General features: G+C 44.7%; 1 protein-coding gene across 1 annotated transcript in view; it reads right to left on the bottom strand.

The window, feature by feature from the left end:
* Window positions 1-15,642, bottom strand: part of LOC129854250 (integrin alpha-M-like) — a 66,082-nt gene that overhangs the window by 19,799 nt on the left and 30,641 nt on the right. The window contains exons 18-23 of the mRNA XM_055921071.1: window positions 14,575-14,706; window positions 14,267-14,340; window positions 13,858-13,999; window positions 13,556-13,654; window positions 10,638-10,717; window positions 10,456-10,539 (exon numbers count right to left, since the gene is read on the bottom strand). Coding sequence (XP_055777046.1) covers window positions 10,456-10,539; window positions 10,638-10,717; window positions 13,556-13,654; window positions 13,858-13,999; window positions 14,267-14,340; window positions 14,575-14,706 — 611 coding nt within the window. The remainder of the gene's footprint in view (window positions 1-10,455; window positions 10,540-10,637; window positions 10,718-13,555; window positions 13,655-13,857; window positions 14,000-14,266; window positions 14,341-14,574; window positions 14,707-15,642) is intronic.

The following is a 15,642-nucleotide window of genomic DNA, read 5'->3' as shown; positions in this document are numbered from 1 at the left end:
CATTCCAGGTAAAGCTGGTTCAGAGAATGCCAAGAGTGTGCAAAGCTGTCATCAAGGCAAATGTTGGCTATTTGACGAATCTCAAATATAAAATATATTTTGATTTGATTAACACTTTTTTGGTTTCTACATTATTCCATATGTGTTATTTCATAGTTTTGATGTCTTCACTATTATTCTACAATGTAGAAAACAGTCAAATAAGGAAAAACCCTTGAATGAGAAGGTGTTCTAAAACTTTTGACCGGTAGTGTATTTGAACCATATACAGTGTATTCTGAATGTACTCAGCCCCCTTCCCTTTTTTCACATTTTGATACGTTACAACCTTATTCCAAAATTGATTTTAAGTAATTTTACTCATCAATCTATACACAACACTCAATAATGACAAAGTGAATACAGGTTTTTAGAAGTGTTTACAAAACTATTCAGACCCTTTGCAATAAGACTCGGAATTGATCTTAGTTGCATCCTTTTTCCATTGATCATCCTTGAGATGTTTCTACAACTTGTTTGGAGTCCACCTGTGGTAAATTCAATTGATTGGAGATGATTTGGAAAGGCACACACCTGTCTATATAAGGCCCCACAGTTGACAGTGCACGTCAGAGCAAAAACCAAGCCAAGAGGTCGAAGAAATTGTTTGTAGAACTCCGAGACAGGATTGTGTCAAAGTACAGATCTGGGGAATTGTACCAAAAAAATCACTGCAGCATTGAAGGTCCCCAAAGAACATATAGGCCTCCATTATTCTTAAATGAAAGAAGTTTGGAACCACCAAGACCCAAAACTGAGCAATCGGGGGAGAAGGACCTTGATCAGGAAGGTGACCAAGAACCCGATGGTCACTCTGAAAGAGCTCCAGAGTTCCTCTGTAGAGATGGCAGAACCTCCCAGATGGACAACCATCTCTGCAGCACTCCACCAATCAGGCCTTTATGGTAGAGTGGACAGATGGAAGCCACTCCTCAGTAAAAGGCCCATTAAAGCCCGCCTGGAGTTTGCAAAAAGACACCTAATGGATTTTCAGAGAAACAAGATCCCTGGTCTGTTTAGGACTGTTGCGGTGACTGTATTACCACAACACTGGCGGTCAAGAGTCATGAAGGCAGTTAAATTCCATGTGACCATTTGGTCATGACAATTAGGCTTCCCCAAGCTCTGATGCTGCTGATGGTCATTAATAGCCTACCAAACTTGCTAACTGCCTGGTACTCAGCACACGATTGTCCCTTTAATCACTCTGACATCAATGCAAATGTAATTGAAAATCTAATCAAACACTTCATGAGATCCTATGAGCTTTTCTACATTTCTACAGGCTATGCAATTGGGGGAGAAAACAGAGTGATGGCCTCTATTAAAAATAGGAGGATCCCATCAGCTTTCTATAGGCTAGGCCTACCATATTTATTTCTCAACTTTCCTAACATTAAGCACATTGCTTATCTTTACAACAGGAGTACAGCCTACCTGGCTGGCATGAAAATGAACCACGGGAAAAGCATCCTCCATTTGCTATTTAAGTGCACAGATTACATGTTTTTCTTCCCCTGCCCATGTTTCGAGATAAGTGCATGATAACTGTCCATTCTAATTCAAAACAAATTTCACACATATATTCTTTACTACACTACCGTTCAAAAGTTTGGTGTCACTCAGAAATGTCCTTGTTTTTGAAAGAAAAGCCATTTTTTGTCCATTAAAATAACATCAAATTGATCCGAAATAGACTGTAGAGATTGTTAATGTTGTAAATGACAATTATAGGTGGAAACGGCTGATTTTTAATGGAATATCTACATGGGCGTACAGAGGGCCATTATCAGAAACCATCAATAAAACTGGCCTTCTTCAGACTAGTTGAGTATCTGGAGCACCAGCATTTCTGGGTTCGATTACAGGCTCAAAATGGCCAGAAACAAAGCGCTTTCTTCTGAAACTTGTCAGTCTAGTCTTGTTCTGAGAAATGAAGGCTATTCCATACGAGAAATTGCCAAGAAACTGAAGATCTCGTACAATGCTGTGTACTACTCCCTTCACAGAACAGCGCAAACTGGCTCTAACCAGAATATAAAGAGTGGGAGGCCCCGATGCACAGTTGAGCAAGAGGACAAGTACATTAGAGTGTCTAGTTTGAGAAACAGATGCCTCACAAGTCCTCAACTGGCAGCTTCATTAAATAGTACCCGCAAAACACCAGTCTCAACATCCCGTAGTTGCCTCTTCACTGTAGACGTTGAGACTGGTGTTTACATGCATAATCACATTTGCGGTCACTTTTGATAATGGTATTTTCCTGATAATGGAACATTTGCTCATTTAATTATATATACAGTATAAAAAAAATGTTTAACTTGGCAAGTCATTTAAGAACAAATTCTTATTTACAATGACGGCCCTAGAGCGGCCAAACCCAGACGATGCTTGGCCAATTGTGTGCCTCCCTATGGGACTCCCAATCACAGCCGTTTGTGATACAGTCAGGATTCGAACCAGGATGTCTGTTATGACACCTCAAAAACTGAGATGCAGTGCCTTAGACTGCTGTGTCACTTAGGAGCACATAGCCTACTGCCATGTGCGCATCGATCCGCTTATAATGTGAAGAAATAGCCTAATAGTTTCTCAACATTTTAAGCTAAAGGGGTCTGATCTTTGCGTCAGCCACATCGCGTAAAAACAGTTTTTTTGATGCTAGTGGTTGTATTAATTTGTGATCTATCGCATCCCACGACTGTCCCAGACTATGTTTGGAATATGTTACCCGATTCAGGAAACTAGGCGTATGTCGCAAGTCACGACTTCACAGGAGAGCCATTTGAACGTAAAAAATATATTTTTTAATCAAAATGCGTTTTTTTGGCAGAATTGCCTTCTCGAACATATGAACTTTCATATGCCTTAATAACAATATTGTATGCCATCTGTAAATACGAATACAATTGTTAAATTACGAGCCTTGTTGGTTAAGCCACAGAAAAAGTCAGCAGCCTTCCTACTAGCCATGATTGGCTGAGATAATGAGCGGGCTGAACATGCTGATAGAGGAGTTCGGATTGGTCTGCCATATAGAAGTCTTCTGTCTATTTGAGCTGGTCAGTCTGTGTTGGTAATCCTGTCGAATGCAACTTTTTTTATGTATTGTGTAGTGGAGCTGCATAAGTGTTGCTCTCCACTTTCTGGAGGATCAAGTTTTGAAATCAGTGGAATTAGAGTATGATAGCTAAAGAGATAGAGAAAACACATGTGTCCGGATTACATCTTCAAACAAAGGGCAACCATGTCATGGAGATAGTGACAGGGAGACACGTTCATCATGCTTTATGATGTATACAGGTAAGATAGTCTAGCTTTAGCTAGCTACATTTTCAGATATTAAACGATTCTAATTTTGACAGAAAGTTGTTTATTTAAAGCTAAATAAATAAACCAACGTTAGCTGGCTGGCTCCCTAGCTGACGTTATTATTCATATCCCAGAGCCGTTTGCTTTTCTAGTTAGAGCCTAATGTTAGCTTAGCTAACATTGAACCTGGTTGGTTAGCTCCCAGCATATTACCAGCATATAGTCATGACATGATTTGGCACTGTGTTCATAGTTTTTTTTTTTTTTTTTATATATATATTTTTTAAATTTTTTGTCCCCTTTTCTCCCCAATTTTCGTGGTATCCAATCGCTAGTAATTACTATCTTGTCTCATCGCTACAACTCCCGTACAGGCTCGGGAGAGACGAAGGTCGAAAGCCACGCGTCCTCCGAAGCATAACCCAACCATGCCGCACTGCTTCTTAACATAGCGCGCCTCCAACTCGGAAGCCAGCCGCACCAATGTGTCGGAGGAAACACCGTGCACCTGGTCCCCTTGGTTAGCGCGCACTGCGCCCTGCCCGCCACAGGAGTCGCTGGAGCGCGATGAGACAAGGATATCCCTACCGGCCAAACCCTCCCTAACCCGGACGACGCTAGCCCAATTGTGCGTCGCCCCACGGACCTCCCGGTCGCGGCCGGCTGCGACAGAGCCTGGGCGCGAACCCAGAGACTCTGGTGGCGCAGCTAGCACTGCAATGCAGTGCCCTAGACCACTGCTCCACCCGGGAGGCCCCATTGTTGTTTAACTGGCTAATGTTATGTGACATGTGTGATCTTACACTTTGTTTACCTAACTAGGTTCATTGTTTACCTAGCTAGCTAGCTACATGTCTTAAGCTAAAGTGTACAACACTCGTTGAATATGGCCGTAATGAAATTGTTGCCAGCAGAGCCGGTGAGGCTGTTTTCATGTTATCCAGAGGTAAACAAAGTGTGCGCTCTGAACGCTCCGACAGCGAAACGAGATGGGTGGGCATAAAGCTTAAGAGGGTGTGAACAATGCTGAATGGGTGTAGACAAAGAAGATCTCTTCACTAGATACCAAAACATTCAAAGGCCATTTTCTCAAAAGTGAATTTACAACTTTATCAACTTTCAAAGCAGAATTACTTTCACATTGTTCCTGAAAAATGCAGTGTATGATATAGCATTTTGTAACTCGGAGTCTCTGCTTTTATCCAATGTAAAACACTTTTGTAAACAACAATGTAAAATGTTGCTACATAAAACCGAATCCAGGTGTTGAGTCCCATATTAATTTCTCTCACAGAATAGAATGTCAACTTTTGTACTATGCGGAATAGTAGATTGACATAGGCTAGTGCTTTTGCTGTTCGTTAGGCCTACTCATCTTTTTGGCTGACGAAATGCAAATGTGGACAGTTCTTCCAATATCTTCAATTTGCACCTCGGAATTGGATAAGGACACAAACAGTTGCGTCCCCGATGAGTCTGTCTTCACTTGCAGCCTGTTTTTTTTAGGGTGCATTACGGCCACACAAAGGGGATGCCGCCAGGGAATTTGAGGCGTTATCAAGTGCGTGTCAAATTGTGAATGAGAGACTGATGAAGTGTAGAGTCCGCACAAAAAAAAGAAGGATCTCATGCCTTTCAAGCAACTTTTTTCAAATCATCATTAGAGTAGCATCATGCAGCCTTACAATGTATTAAAAATCAAAACATATAGCTCAACGTTTGTAGAACAACTAAAGATACATTAAAACCTGTTAAGGCTAGGGGGCGGTATTTTCACGTCCGGATGAAAAGCGTGCCCAAAGTAAACTGCCTGTTACTCAGTCCCAGAAGCTAGGATATGCATATTATTAGTAGATTTGGATAGAAAACACTCTGACGTTACTAAAACTGTTTGAATGATGTCTGTGAGTATAACAGAACTTATTTGGCAGGTGAAACTCCGAGGACAAACCATCCAGGATATGTTTTTTTTAGTTTTTGGGGGTTTTTCTATGGGCATCTGGATTTGTACGGCACTTGCTTGCAGTTCCTATCGCTTCCACTGGTTGTCAACAGTCTGTAGAAATTGGTTGATGTTTTTCCTTTGTGTAATGAAGAAGTAGTCCTGTTCAGAACGATGGTCGAGTGAAGAGTACTGTTTGAGAGAGGCGCGTGACCTGAAAAGCTCCCTCCACTTTGTTTTCCTCCGGTGTTGAACACAGTTTATCCCATCTTAAATTGTATTGATTATTTACGTAAAAAAATACCTAAAGTTGTATTAGGAAAGTTGTTTCAAGTGTTTGGACAATGATTACAGGTAACTTATGAGATATTTTGTAATCATGTTGCGCGAGTTGGAACCGGTGTTTTTCTGGATAAAAAGCGCCAAATAAATGGACATTTGGGATAGATAACGACGGAATTAATCGAACAAAAGGACCAATTTGTCACGTTCCTGACCTGTTTTCCTTTGTTTTGTATTCATTTTAGTTGGTCAGGGCGTGAGTTGGGTGGGTTTGTCTATGTTTGTATTTCTATGTGGGGTTTTGTGTTCGGCCTGGTATGATTCTCAATTAGAGACAGGTGTGTATTGTTTGTCTCTAATTGAGAGTCATACAAAGGCAGCCAGGGTTTCACTGGTGTTTTGTGGGTGTTTGTTCCTGTGTCCTCACAGGACAGTTGAAGGTTAGTCTCATTTGTTGTTTTGTAGTTTTGTAGTGTATTGTTTTGCTGTTTCCATTAAAAGATGGCTTATTTCCCTCAATCCGCATCTTGGTCCTATCCATGCTCCTTCTCGTCTAAGGGGGAGAACAACATTGACTGCCTTTACAGAAACACCCACCAAACCAGGACCAAGCGGATTGAGGAGAGAGAAAAAGAACTAAGGCACTGGACACAGGAGGAATGGTCTTGGGAGATCATGGACGGAAAGGGACCCTGGGGAAGGGTTGGAGAGAATCGCCGCTCTCGGGAGGTGAAGAAGGCAGCCACAGCCCAGGAGCGGTGGATTGAGGAGGCAGCACGTATGAGAGGCTGGAAGCCCGAGAGGCTCACCCAAGAATTTCTTGGGGGGGGGCTAAAGGGGAGTGTGGCGAAGCCGGGTTGGATACCTGAGCCAACTCCCCGGGCTTGCCGTGGAGTAAGAGGGCGTCGTACTGGTCAGACACCGTGTTATGCGGTGAAGCGCACGGTGTCCCCAGTACGCGTGCTTAGCCCAGTGCGGGCTATTCCACCTTGCCGCACTGGGAGGGCTAGGTTGGGCATCGAGCCGGATGCCATGAAGCCGGCCCAACGTATCTGGCCTCCAGTACGTCTCCTCGGGCCGGCGTACATGGCACCAGCCTTACAGGTGGTGTCCCCGGTTCGCCTGCATAGCCCAGTGCGGGCTATTCCACCTCGCCGCACTGGCAGGGCTACGGGGACCATTCAACCTGGTAAGGTTGGAGAGGCTCGGTGCTCAAGAGCGCGTGTCCTCCTTCACGGTCCGGTATATCCGGCGCCACCTTCCCACCCCAGCTCAGTACCACCAGTGCCTACACCACGCACCAGGCTTCCAGTCCATCTCCAGAGCCCTGTTCCTCTTCCACGTACTCTCCCTATGGTGCGTGTCTCCAGCCCGGTGCCTCCAGTTCCGGCACCACGCACCAAGCCTCCTGTGCGTCTCCAGAGCCCTGGACGCACTGTTCCTTCTCCCCGCACTCGCCCTGAGGTGCGTGCCCTCAGCCCGGTACCTCCAGTTCCGGTACCACGCACCAGGCCTAGAGTGCGCCACGAGAGTCCAGTGTGCCCTGTTCCTGTTCCCCGCACTCGCCCTGAGGTGCGTGCCCTCAGCCCGGTACCTCCAGTTCCGGTACCACGCACCAGGCCTATAGTGCGTCTCAGCCGGCCAGAGTCTGCCGTCTGCCCAGCGGTGCCTGAACGGCCCGTCTGCCCAGCTCCGTCTGAGCCATCTGTCTGCCCAGCGCCGTCTGAGCCATCTGTCTGCCCAGCGCCGTCTGAGCCATCTGTCTGCCCAGCGCCGTCTGAGCCATCTGTCTGCCCAGCGCCGTCTGAGCCATCTGTCTGCCCAGCGCCGTCTGAGCCATCTGTCTGCCCAGCGCCGTCTGAGCCATCTGTCTGCCCAGCGCCGTCTGAGCCATCTGTCTGCCCAGCGCCGTCTGAGCCATCTGTCTGCCCAGCGCCATCTGAGTCATCCGTCTGCCACGAGCCATTAGAGCCGCCCGTCTGTCCCGAGCCAGTAGAGCCGTCCGTCAGTCAGGAGCCGCTAGAGCCGTCCGTCAGTCAGGAGCTGCCAGAGACGCCCGCCAGTCAGGAGCTGCCAGAGACGCCCGCCAGTCAGGAGCTGCCAGAGACGCCCGCCAGTCAGGAGCTGCCAGAGACGCCCGCCAGTCAGGAGCTGCCAGAGACGCCCGCCCGTCAGGAGCTGCCAGAGACGCCCGCCCGTCAGGAGCTGCCAGAGACGCCCGCCCGTCAGGAGCTGCCAGAGACGCCCGCCAGTCAGGAGCTGCCAGAGACGTCCGACAGTCCAGAGCTGCCCTACAGTCCGGAGCTGACCTACAGTCCGGAGCTGCCGTACAGTCCGGAGCTGCCGTACAGTCCGGAGCTGCCCTACAGTCCGGAGCTGCCCTACAGTCCGGAGCTGCCCTACAGTCCGGAGCTGCCACTCAGCCCGGACCTGCCGGAGTCCCTCAGCCAGGACCTGCCGGAGTCCCTCAGCCAGGACCTGCCGCCCCTTATCCCGGTGCTGGTCCTTATCCCGGTGCTGCCCCTTATCCCGGTGCTGCCCCTTGTCCCGGTGCTGCCCCTTGTCCCGGTGCTGCCCCTTGTCCCGGTGCTGCCCCTTGTCCCGGTGCTGCCCCTTGTCCCGGTGCTGCCCCTTGTCCCGGTGTTGCCCCTTGTCCCGGTGCTGCCCCTTGTCCCGGTGCTGCCCCTTGTCCCGGTGCTGCCCCTTGTCCCGGTGCTGCCCCTTATCCCGGTGCTGCCCCTTATCCCGGTGCTGCCCCTTCATTTAGGTGGGGTTAGTGGGAGGGTGGTCATTGGGAGGGGGATAAAGAAGCGGGGATTGATTATGGTGGGGTGGGGACCTCGTCCACCGCCAGAGCCGCCACCGTGGACAGACGCCCACCCAGACCCTCCCCTAGACTTTGTGCTGGTGCGCCCGGAGTTCGCACCTTAAGGGGGGGGTTCTGTCATGTTCCTGACCTGTTTTCCTTTGTTTTGTATTCATTTTAGTTGGTCAGGGCGTGAGTTGGGTGGGTTTGTCTATGTTTGTATTTCTATGTGGGGTTTTGTGTTCGGCCTGGTATGATTCTCAATTAGAGACAGGTGTGTATTGTTTGTCTCTAATTGAGAGTCATACAAAGGCAGCCAGGGTTTCACTGGTGTTTTGTGGGTGTTTGTTCCTGTGTCCTCACAGGACAGTTGAAGGTTAGTCTCATTTGTTGTTTTGTAGTTTTGTAGTGTATTGTTTTGCTGTTTCCATTAAAAGATGGCTTATTTCCCTCAATCCGCATCTTGGTCCTATCCATGCTCCTTCTCGTCTAAGGGGGAGAACAACATTGACTGCCTTTACACAATTTAATTTGAATTTGGCGGTCTGCCATTTCGCCGGATGTTGTCAAATCGATCCCGCTAAAGCGATTTGATCCCTAAGAAGTTGTTAATAACTCTAAATAAATTAAGGATATAGTATAACCTATTTATTTGTTACTGCTCAACACAGGATAGCGGCATGTGTCTCAAATTGTTTGGAGAAAATATCCTTTCTATTTTATTCAGCTCTTCTCAATTGTATTCTTCATACTATAAAATAATATAAAATAATGTCACAGAATTCTAAGCAAATCCTGTCCGCTGAATGAAGTAGTGAAGACCACGGCTATTTGGCATAGCCAGATCAGGACTTAACATCAGGACAACTCAGAGTATGCTTGTGGCGAAATCCTGCACGGATTTGTTCATCTGAAGTAGACTACATTTTCTTCATATTATGTTTCTTTAGACCTGTCTAAAGTAAATAATGGATTTATTGTGAAGGTGTAGGCTATATTACATGGATTTATTAGACTTTTTCAAATGTAGATGTTCCAAACGTCTGCTTCAGTGGCTTGTAGGCTATGTCTGGAAGTCAAGGAGATGTTTATGTTATTTAACTGTCAATTACCGTGTAACTGACAGTTATTTGCTTGACAATCACTGGTGGCCAAAAAATCGCGACCGCCACAGCCCTAAGTCTGATGAAACTAAGATCGAACTCTTTGGCTTGAATGCCAAGCATCACGTCTGGAGGAAACCTGGCACCATCCCTACAGTGAAGCATGGTGGTAGCAGCATCATGCTGTGGGGATGTTTTCCAGCGGCAGGGACTGGGAGACTAGTCAGGATAGAAGGAAAGATGAACAGAGCAAAGTACAGCGAGATCCGTGATGAAAACCTACTCCAGAGCGCTCAGGACATCAGACTGGGGCGAAGGTTCACCTTCCAACAGAACAAGGACCCTAAGCACACAGCCAAGACAATGCAGGAGTGGCTTCGGGACAAGTCTCTGAATGTCCTTGAGTGGCCCACCCAGAGCCCAGACTTCAACATATATTTATACCAGTGGAGGCTGCTGAAGGGTGGACGGCTCATAATAATGGCTGGAATGGAGCGATTGGAATGGCATTAAACACATAGAAACCATGTGTTTGATAGCATTCCACTCATTCTGCTCCAGCCATTACTACGAGCCCGTCCTCACCAATTAAGGTGCCACCAATCTTCTTTGATTTATACAGTTTATTGACTTTATCCATCTCGTTTATAATTCCCGAAATTAAAGCTAGACAGTCAGGGAATATTGGAAATTCCAAAATCGATGGATAAAGGACTATCTTTTGCAAATTTTGACAGTGAGGACATATAACACATTTTCAGTGCGGCCCTCCGGACCTTGTGCAGCCACCAGGGCAAACTAAGTTTTACACACCTGAGTTAGAGCATTGATGTATGTGATCCAACTGCAAAATGTTGTTTAAACATTTTTTTACACAAATAATGTCTGAGGGACATAAAAGGCCATATATTTGTAGAACGAGCAAGAAGCAGATATAGGAAAATATGGTATGAAAAATAAATAGTACATACCTTTTAATCACAACATAAATGCTGTATTTCACACCAATCTCTTTCACTTTGAAAAGTTCACTCTCTCGCGAGTGTGTATTCCCACTAAACAGGATGAGACAGGGTAATGCAGTTACTACAAATATTGCTGAACAAAACATCATAAGACATGATAATTTTATCTGAGTGTGTACCGCACATACCTTGAGGCATTAGCAGTGAATTCCATCATTTGGCCAAATTTTGTGTTTCTATCAATCCCATAGGAAATGACAAAGAGAGCCTGAGATGAAGGGAAGGAGAATACAATGTTTATTTAAAATATGACTTTAGGGGCCTCCCGGGTGGCGCAGTGGTCTAGGGCACTGCATCGCAGTGCTAACTGCGCCACCAGAGTCTCTGGGTTCGCCCCCAGGCTCTGTCGCAGCCGGCCGCGACCGGGAGGTCCGTGGGGCGACTCACAATTGGGCTAGCGTCGTCTGGGTTAGGGAGGGTTTGGCCGGTAGGGATTTCCTTGTCTCGTTGCGCTCCAGCGACTCCTGCGGTGGGCTGGGCGCAGTGCGCGCTAGCCAAGGGGGCCAGGTGCACGGTGTTTCCTCCGACACATTGGTGCGGCTGGCTTCCGGGTTGGAGGCGCGCTGTGTTAAAGAAGCAGTGCGGCTTGGTTGGGTTGTGCCTCGGAGGACGCATGGCTTTCGACCTTCGTCTCTCCCGAGCCCGTATGGGAGTTGTAGCGATGAGACAAGATAGTAATTACTAGCGATTGGATACCACGAAAAATTGGGGAGAAAAGGGGATAAAATTTAAAATTAAATTAAAAAAAATATGTATATATATGACTTTAGACTCCTGTAGAAGCCCAGCAAAAAAAGTATGCCATAGGCGACATTCCCATAAATTCCCTTTTAGGGTTTCAGTGAGACGTTATCCCACTGACCTTCTGAGAACGTTCTATGGACTTTAAAACATTACGTTATCATTGGGACCATAAAGGGATGTTCAGTAAAGATCCCTGTTTGGTCACAGTATAACGTTCTAAAAAAGGTATTTTGGTGACGACTAGGGAACTTTACAAATAGGTTCCTATTTGTTTCTGAAAGGACGTTATCCTTGGGGCATTCAATGTCAATGATCGCAAGGAGACGTTTCAGGCAGGTCCTGGGCTTCCAACAATAATTAGTCGTTAGGAATTTCCCAGAATGTCACAAAATGAAGAAAAGGATGTTGTGGCATGGTCCTGTGGATGTGTTGTCTAGTTCCCAGTTTGTTCTGGGGATGTCCCCAAGGACGATTTTAGGACATTCTTAAAACGTTCTGTCATGGTTCCCTGGAGGTTTTTGTCTAGTTCACGGCTTGTTCTGATGTTTTTAGTATGTTCCCAAGACATGCATTTTTTCCTGTCATTAGGACGTTGTTTGATGGTCCAAAAGGAATGTTCTCTGGGGGACCTTTGTCTAGATCCCTGTAAGGTACAGTACCAGTACGTCACTGAGGACCATGTCAGGACTTCGTTTTTTTACATTCTCAGGACATACATTTAACTAATCATTATGACTTTGTGTGATGGTCCCAAGGGAACGTTCTCTGGGGGACCTTTGTCTAGTTCTCTCTAAGTTACCAGGACATTGTTGAGGACAATATACGGATATCTTCAAGACATCCTCAGGACATTTGTTTTATAAGTAAAGTAATGAAATGGAAGAGGGGGTTTGAGCTAAGTGGGACACTGTTCAGCAAAAATGTAAATGACAATAAGATGACATAATGTAAATGACAGTAAGATGACATATAACATGATCACTTTTACAGTACTTACATTTCAATATGACCCCATTTGAGATTTGAACTCACAACCTCTGGATTTGGAATATACTGATCTTTCTGCTGCACCACAAGATCTGTAGCATTCTCGGAAGTCCCCTATACATTTATTGCCTATAACACATCTCTGCACTTAGCAAAAGAGTGCCATTGGCACTGGTATTTCAGTTATCAGTTAATCTGACTATTCTCTAATCGATTTGATTTACCTGTTTCTGCAATTTGTGGCTTTTTTGTATAGTTGTCTAATGTTAGTGGGGCATATTACTCTGTTTTAATGTAACTCCTGAATCACTATGATAAATAAAATAGTTTTTCTTTAGTGTTTTTTTAGCAAAGCTTAATTTACTTAGAAGTGCAAACTGTAGCAATACAGGTGGAATCAGGCATTGACACAGACATGGTGGCATAGCAGGACAATCGGAATGCGGTGAACCAAGAGGTTGTGAGTTAAAATCCCAGGTGAGGACATGTTGAACAATACTTACTGTATAAATGAACATGTACAATGTCTTCATGTTTGTCAAAGTGTGTCAAATATGTTGAAAACACTGTATGTTAAAAGCACTGTTTGTGTTTAGGTGTCCCTAAACTTACCAACAGACAAAGAGCTGTGAATAGATCAGTAGTTCACCAATCAGGGCCTTGATGGGCTCGGAAACAGTAACTAGGGGTGATGTGTAATGAAACGAGTGTGTGAATCCCCAGGTAGGTGGGTATAATGTTTTTTTTTTTTTTGGGGGGGGGGGGGGGGACTATCAGACGACTTCCTGATGACTGATACACTGAATGTCCTGAGAACGTCCTAAGATCATCCTGACCTGACCTTCAATGACATCCCAGGAACATGGAGGGAACTAGACAAAAGTATCCTAGAGAACATTCCTTTGTGACAATCACACAATGTCCCGATGACAGGAAAAAATGATATCTTGAGAATGTCCTAAAAACGTATTTAGGAACATCCCCAGGAACAAGCCGGGATCTAGACAAAACCTACACAGGACCATGACACAATGTCTACAGAACATCCTAAAATTGTCCTTGGGGACAGCCCCGGAACAAACAGGGAACTAGACAAAATCTCCACAGGACCATGACACAATTTCCTGACAACTTTCGGTAACCATTTCCTGACTTTCTGTGGACGTCCTAATGACTTTTTTTTGTTGCAGGGAGTACAGATTGCTTTTACAGTTCAATAGGATGTTTTATTTAGTAAGTAATAGTGATGTTATTACAATACAATCTCGTATTACTGTTATTGTAATGATGAACATATGTTGTAAGTGAGACAGACCTTAGAATTGCTTTTGAAGATTGGCTTGTCAATGGTGCAGTCACTTTGGCCCCACATTACATTTCCGTCACTGTCTGATGAGTTACACTCCACTCTTCCCTGGAGAGCAATGACAGGACAATGACAATTTATGTCAACTTCAGGCAATAGTTCACTGAAATTACCAATGAAACACTGGAAATGTACATACTGGACCTACAGAAATGACTAAACTATCACTTAAACAATATAAATCCTTCCTGCCCCTCAAACACTGAGTCTATAGCTACTCACTCCCTCTTCTTCCTTGTATGTACTCTTACCTGGAGTATTATGAACTTCCTGAATGAAAGTCCTGCAGGGTATGTGAGAATAACGTGGCTGTTGTAAGAGTTCTCTTCCCTGCTCTCGACTGACACTGTCACATTTATCACCTCATCTATGCCAACCCTCACCTCTGAAGACCTGAGAGAAGAGATACAGAGAGAGCAAAAGTAAAAAAAAGAAATGATTCTCATTGTCATTACATCATGCTTGTTTGCCTTAACCTTTGACTATCATTGACATCATCATCCTATCCATCTTCATCATCATTTTCATCTTCATCCATTTTACTCGTCAGCTGCTGCAACGCTCTAATCGACATTCTAATCATCATACTTCTTTAATCAAATGTTTAATCTTACCTAGTAGAAAAACAGAAAGGCTCTGAGTCAATGCTAGTGATCTTACCTAGTGAAATTAAAATCCACTTTCAGGTTGTCAATGCAGTTGTTATCAGCGCCACAGTTGATCTCAAAACCTAACTGTGGGATGAAGAAAGATGTTCACTAAGTTCACCTAACACGTTACCTTCTTCACAATGACTAGGATATAGATTTATCTTTACCCCCCCTCCACACACACACACACACACACGCACACACACACACACACACACACACACACACACACACACACACACACACACACACACACACACACACACACACACACTTTGACACAGCTTTTATTGTCAAAAGTTAAGAGAAGAAACATACAGGATGATATGTTGTAGTCGGAGACTGCGGGGAAAGGATAGGGCTGAGGCCACCAAGAGATGTTGTTGGCAACCCTTCAAATGTGAAGTCAAGTTCATTGGACAGTTCATTGAGGGAGTCCTCTGGGCAAGCCTATAAAAAATAGAATCTTCAGAGACATTTTTCATCATTCAAACTCCTCTAAAAAGAGGTTTACTGTGATATTGTTAACATTGACATGTCAAGGCTCCATGGCTGTATCCTTTAGAGTGTATAGTAATGACAGAGGGGAGAAACCAATGAGCATACACTGTTGACGTTGTCGACGTGACAGCCATAAAGCCCAGACTTAAAAGCTGATACAATTTGATGTGTACTCCACATAATAGGTGCAGTATGTCATTCCAAAGTTTCAGCTGTTATTCTCTCATTGGATCCCGAAAAATTATTTTGATTGCTTAGAGCACTAAGATTTGCATATCATTCAACTTTTATGGTGACAATTAACGCCCTTGTTTGCTGTATACTTTGGAAGAATTGGAATTAGGACAAGGCGAACTTCATTAAATATCTCTGGAGGTGTTGGCAGAATGTTTTAAACGTCTACAGTGACTTTTGCTGTGTCTGACAGTTTCTGGAAGAAAAAACTATTGCAAGCATATCATTTGAATTCAATAATGTTTGGCATGAACTTTTCCCCCAACCTAAATATGCTACACTGCCCGTGAATTTTGAAACATTGTCTAGTCTACTCCAAAACATTTTTTAACTACAGTGGTAGACTACACACTTAAAATCAAAATTCTACTGTATTTTATAAACCATGCTCCCTTTTCAGATGCATAGAACAAAATACTTGAAATAATAGCCTATCTAATAGGCCCAATTAAATGAGAGATGTGCTTGGTAATTTGTTGTAGGCTAAAGCTTCTTCGGCATATGCACCTATCATGGACAGAAAAGGTGGCCAGGAATTTATTCTGCAATGGTTATGAAACTATATACACTGCTCAAAAAAATAAAGGGAACACTTAAACAACACAATGTAACTCCAAGTCAATCACACTTCTGTGAAATCAAACTGTCCAC

Source organism: Salvelinus fontinalis, chromosome 1, assembly GCF_029448725.1.
Source record: "Salvelinus fontinalis isolate EN_2023a chromosome 1, ASM2944872v1, whole genome shotgun sequence".
In the NCBI taxonomy this organism is placed as follows: Eukaryota; Metazoa; Chordata; class Actinopteri; order Salmoniformes; family Salmonidae; genus Salvelinus; species Salvelinus fontinalis.
Note: the sequence above shows the minus strand (reverse complement) of the source record. Positions and strands in the feature narration are given on the sequence as shown.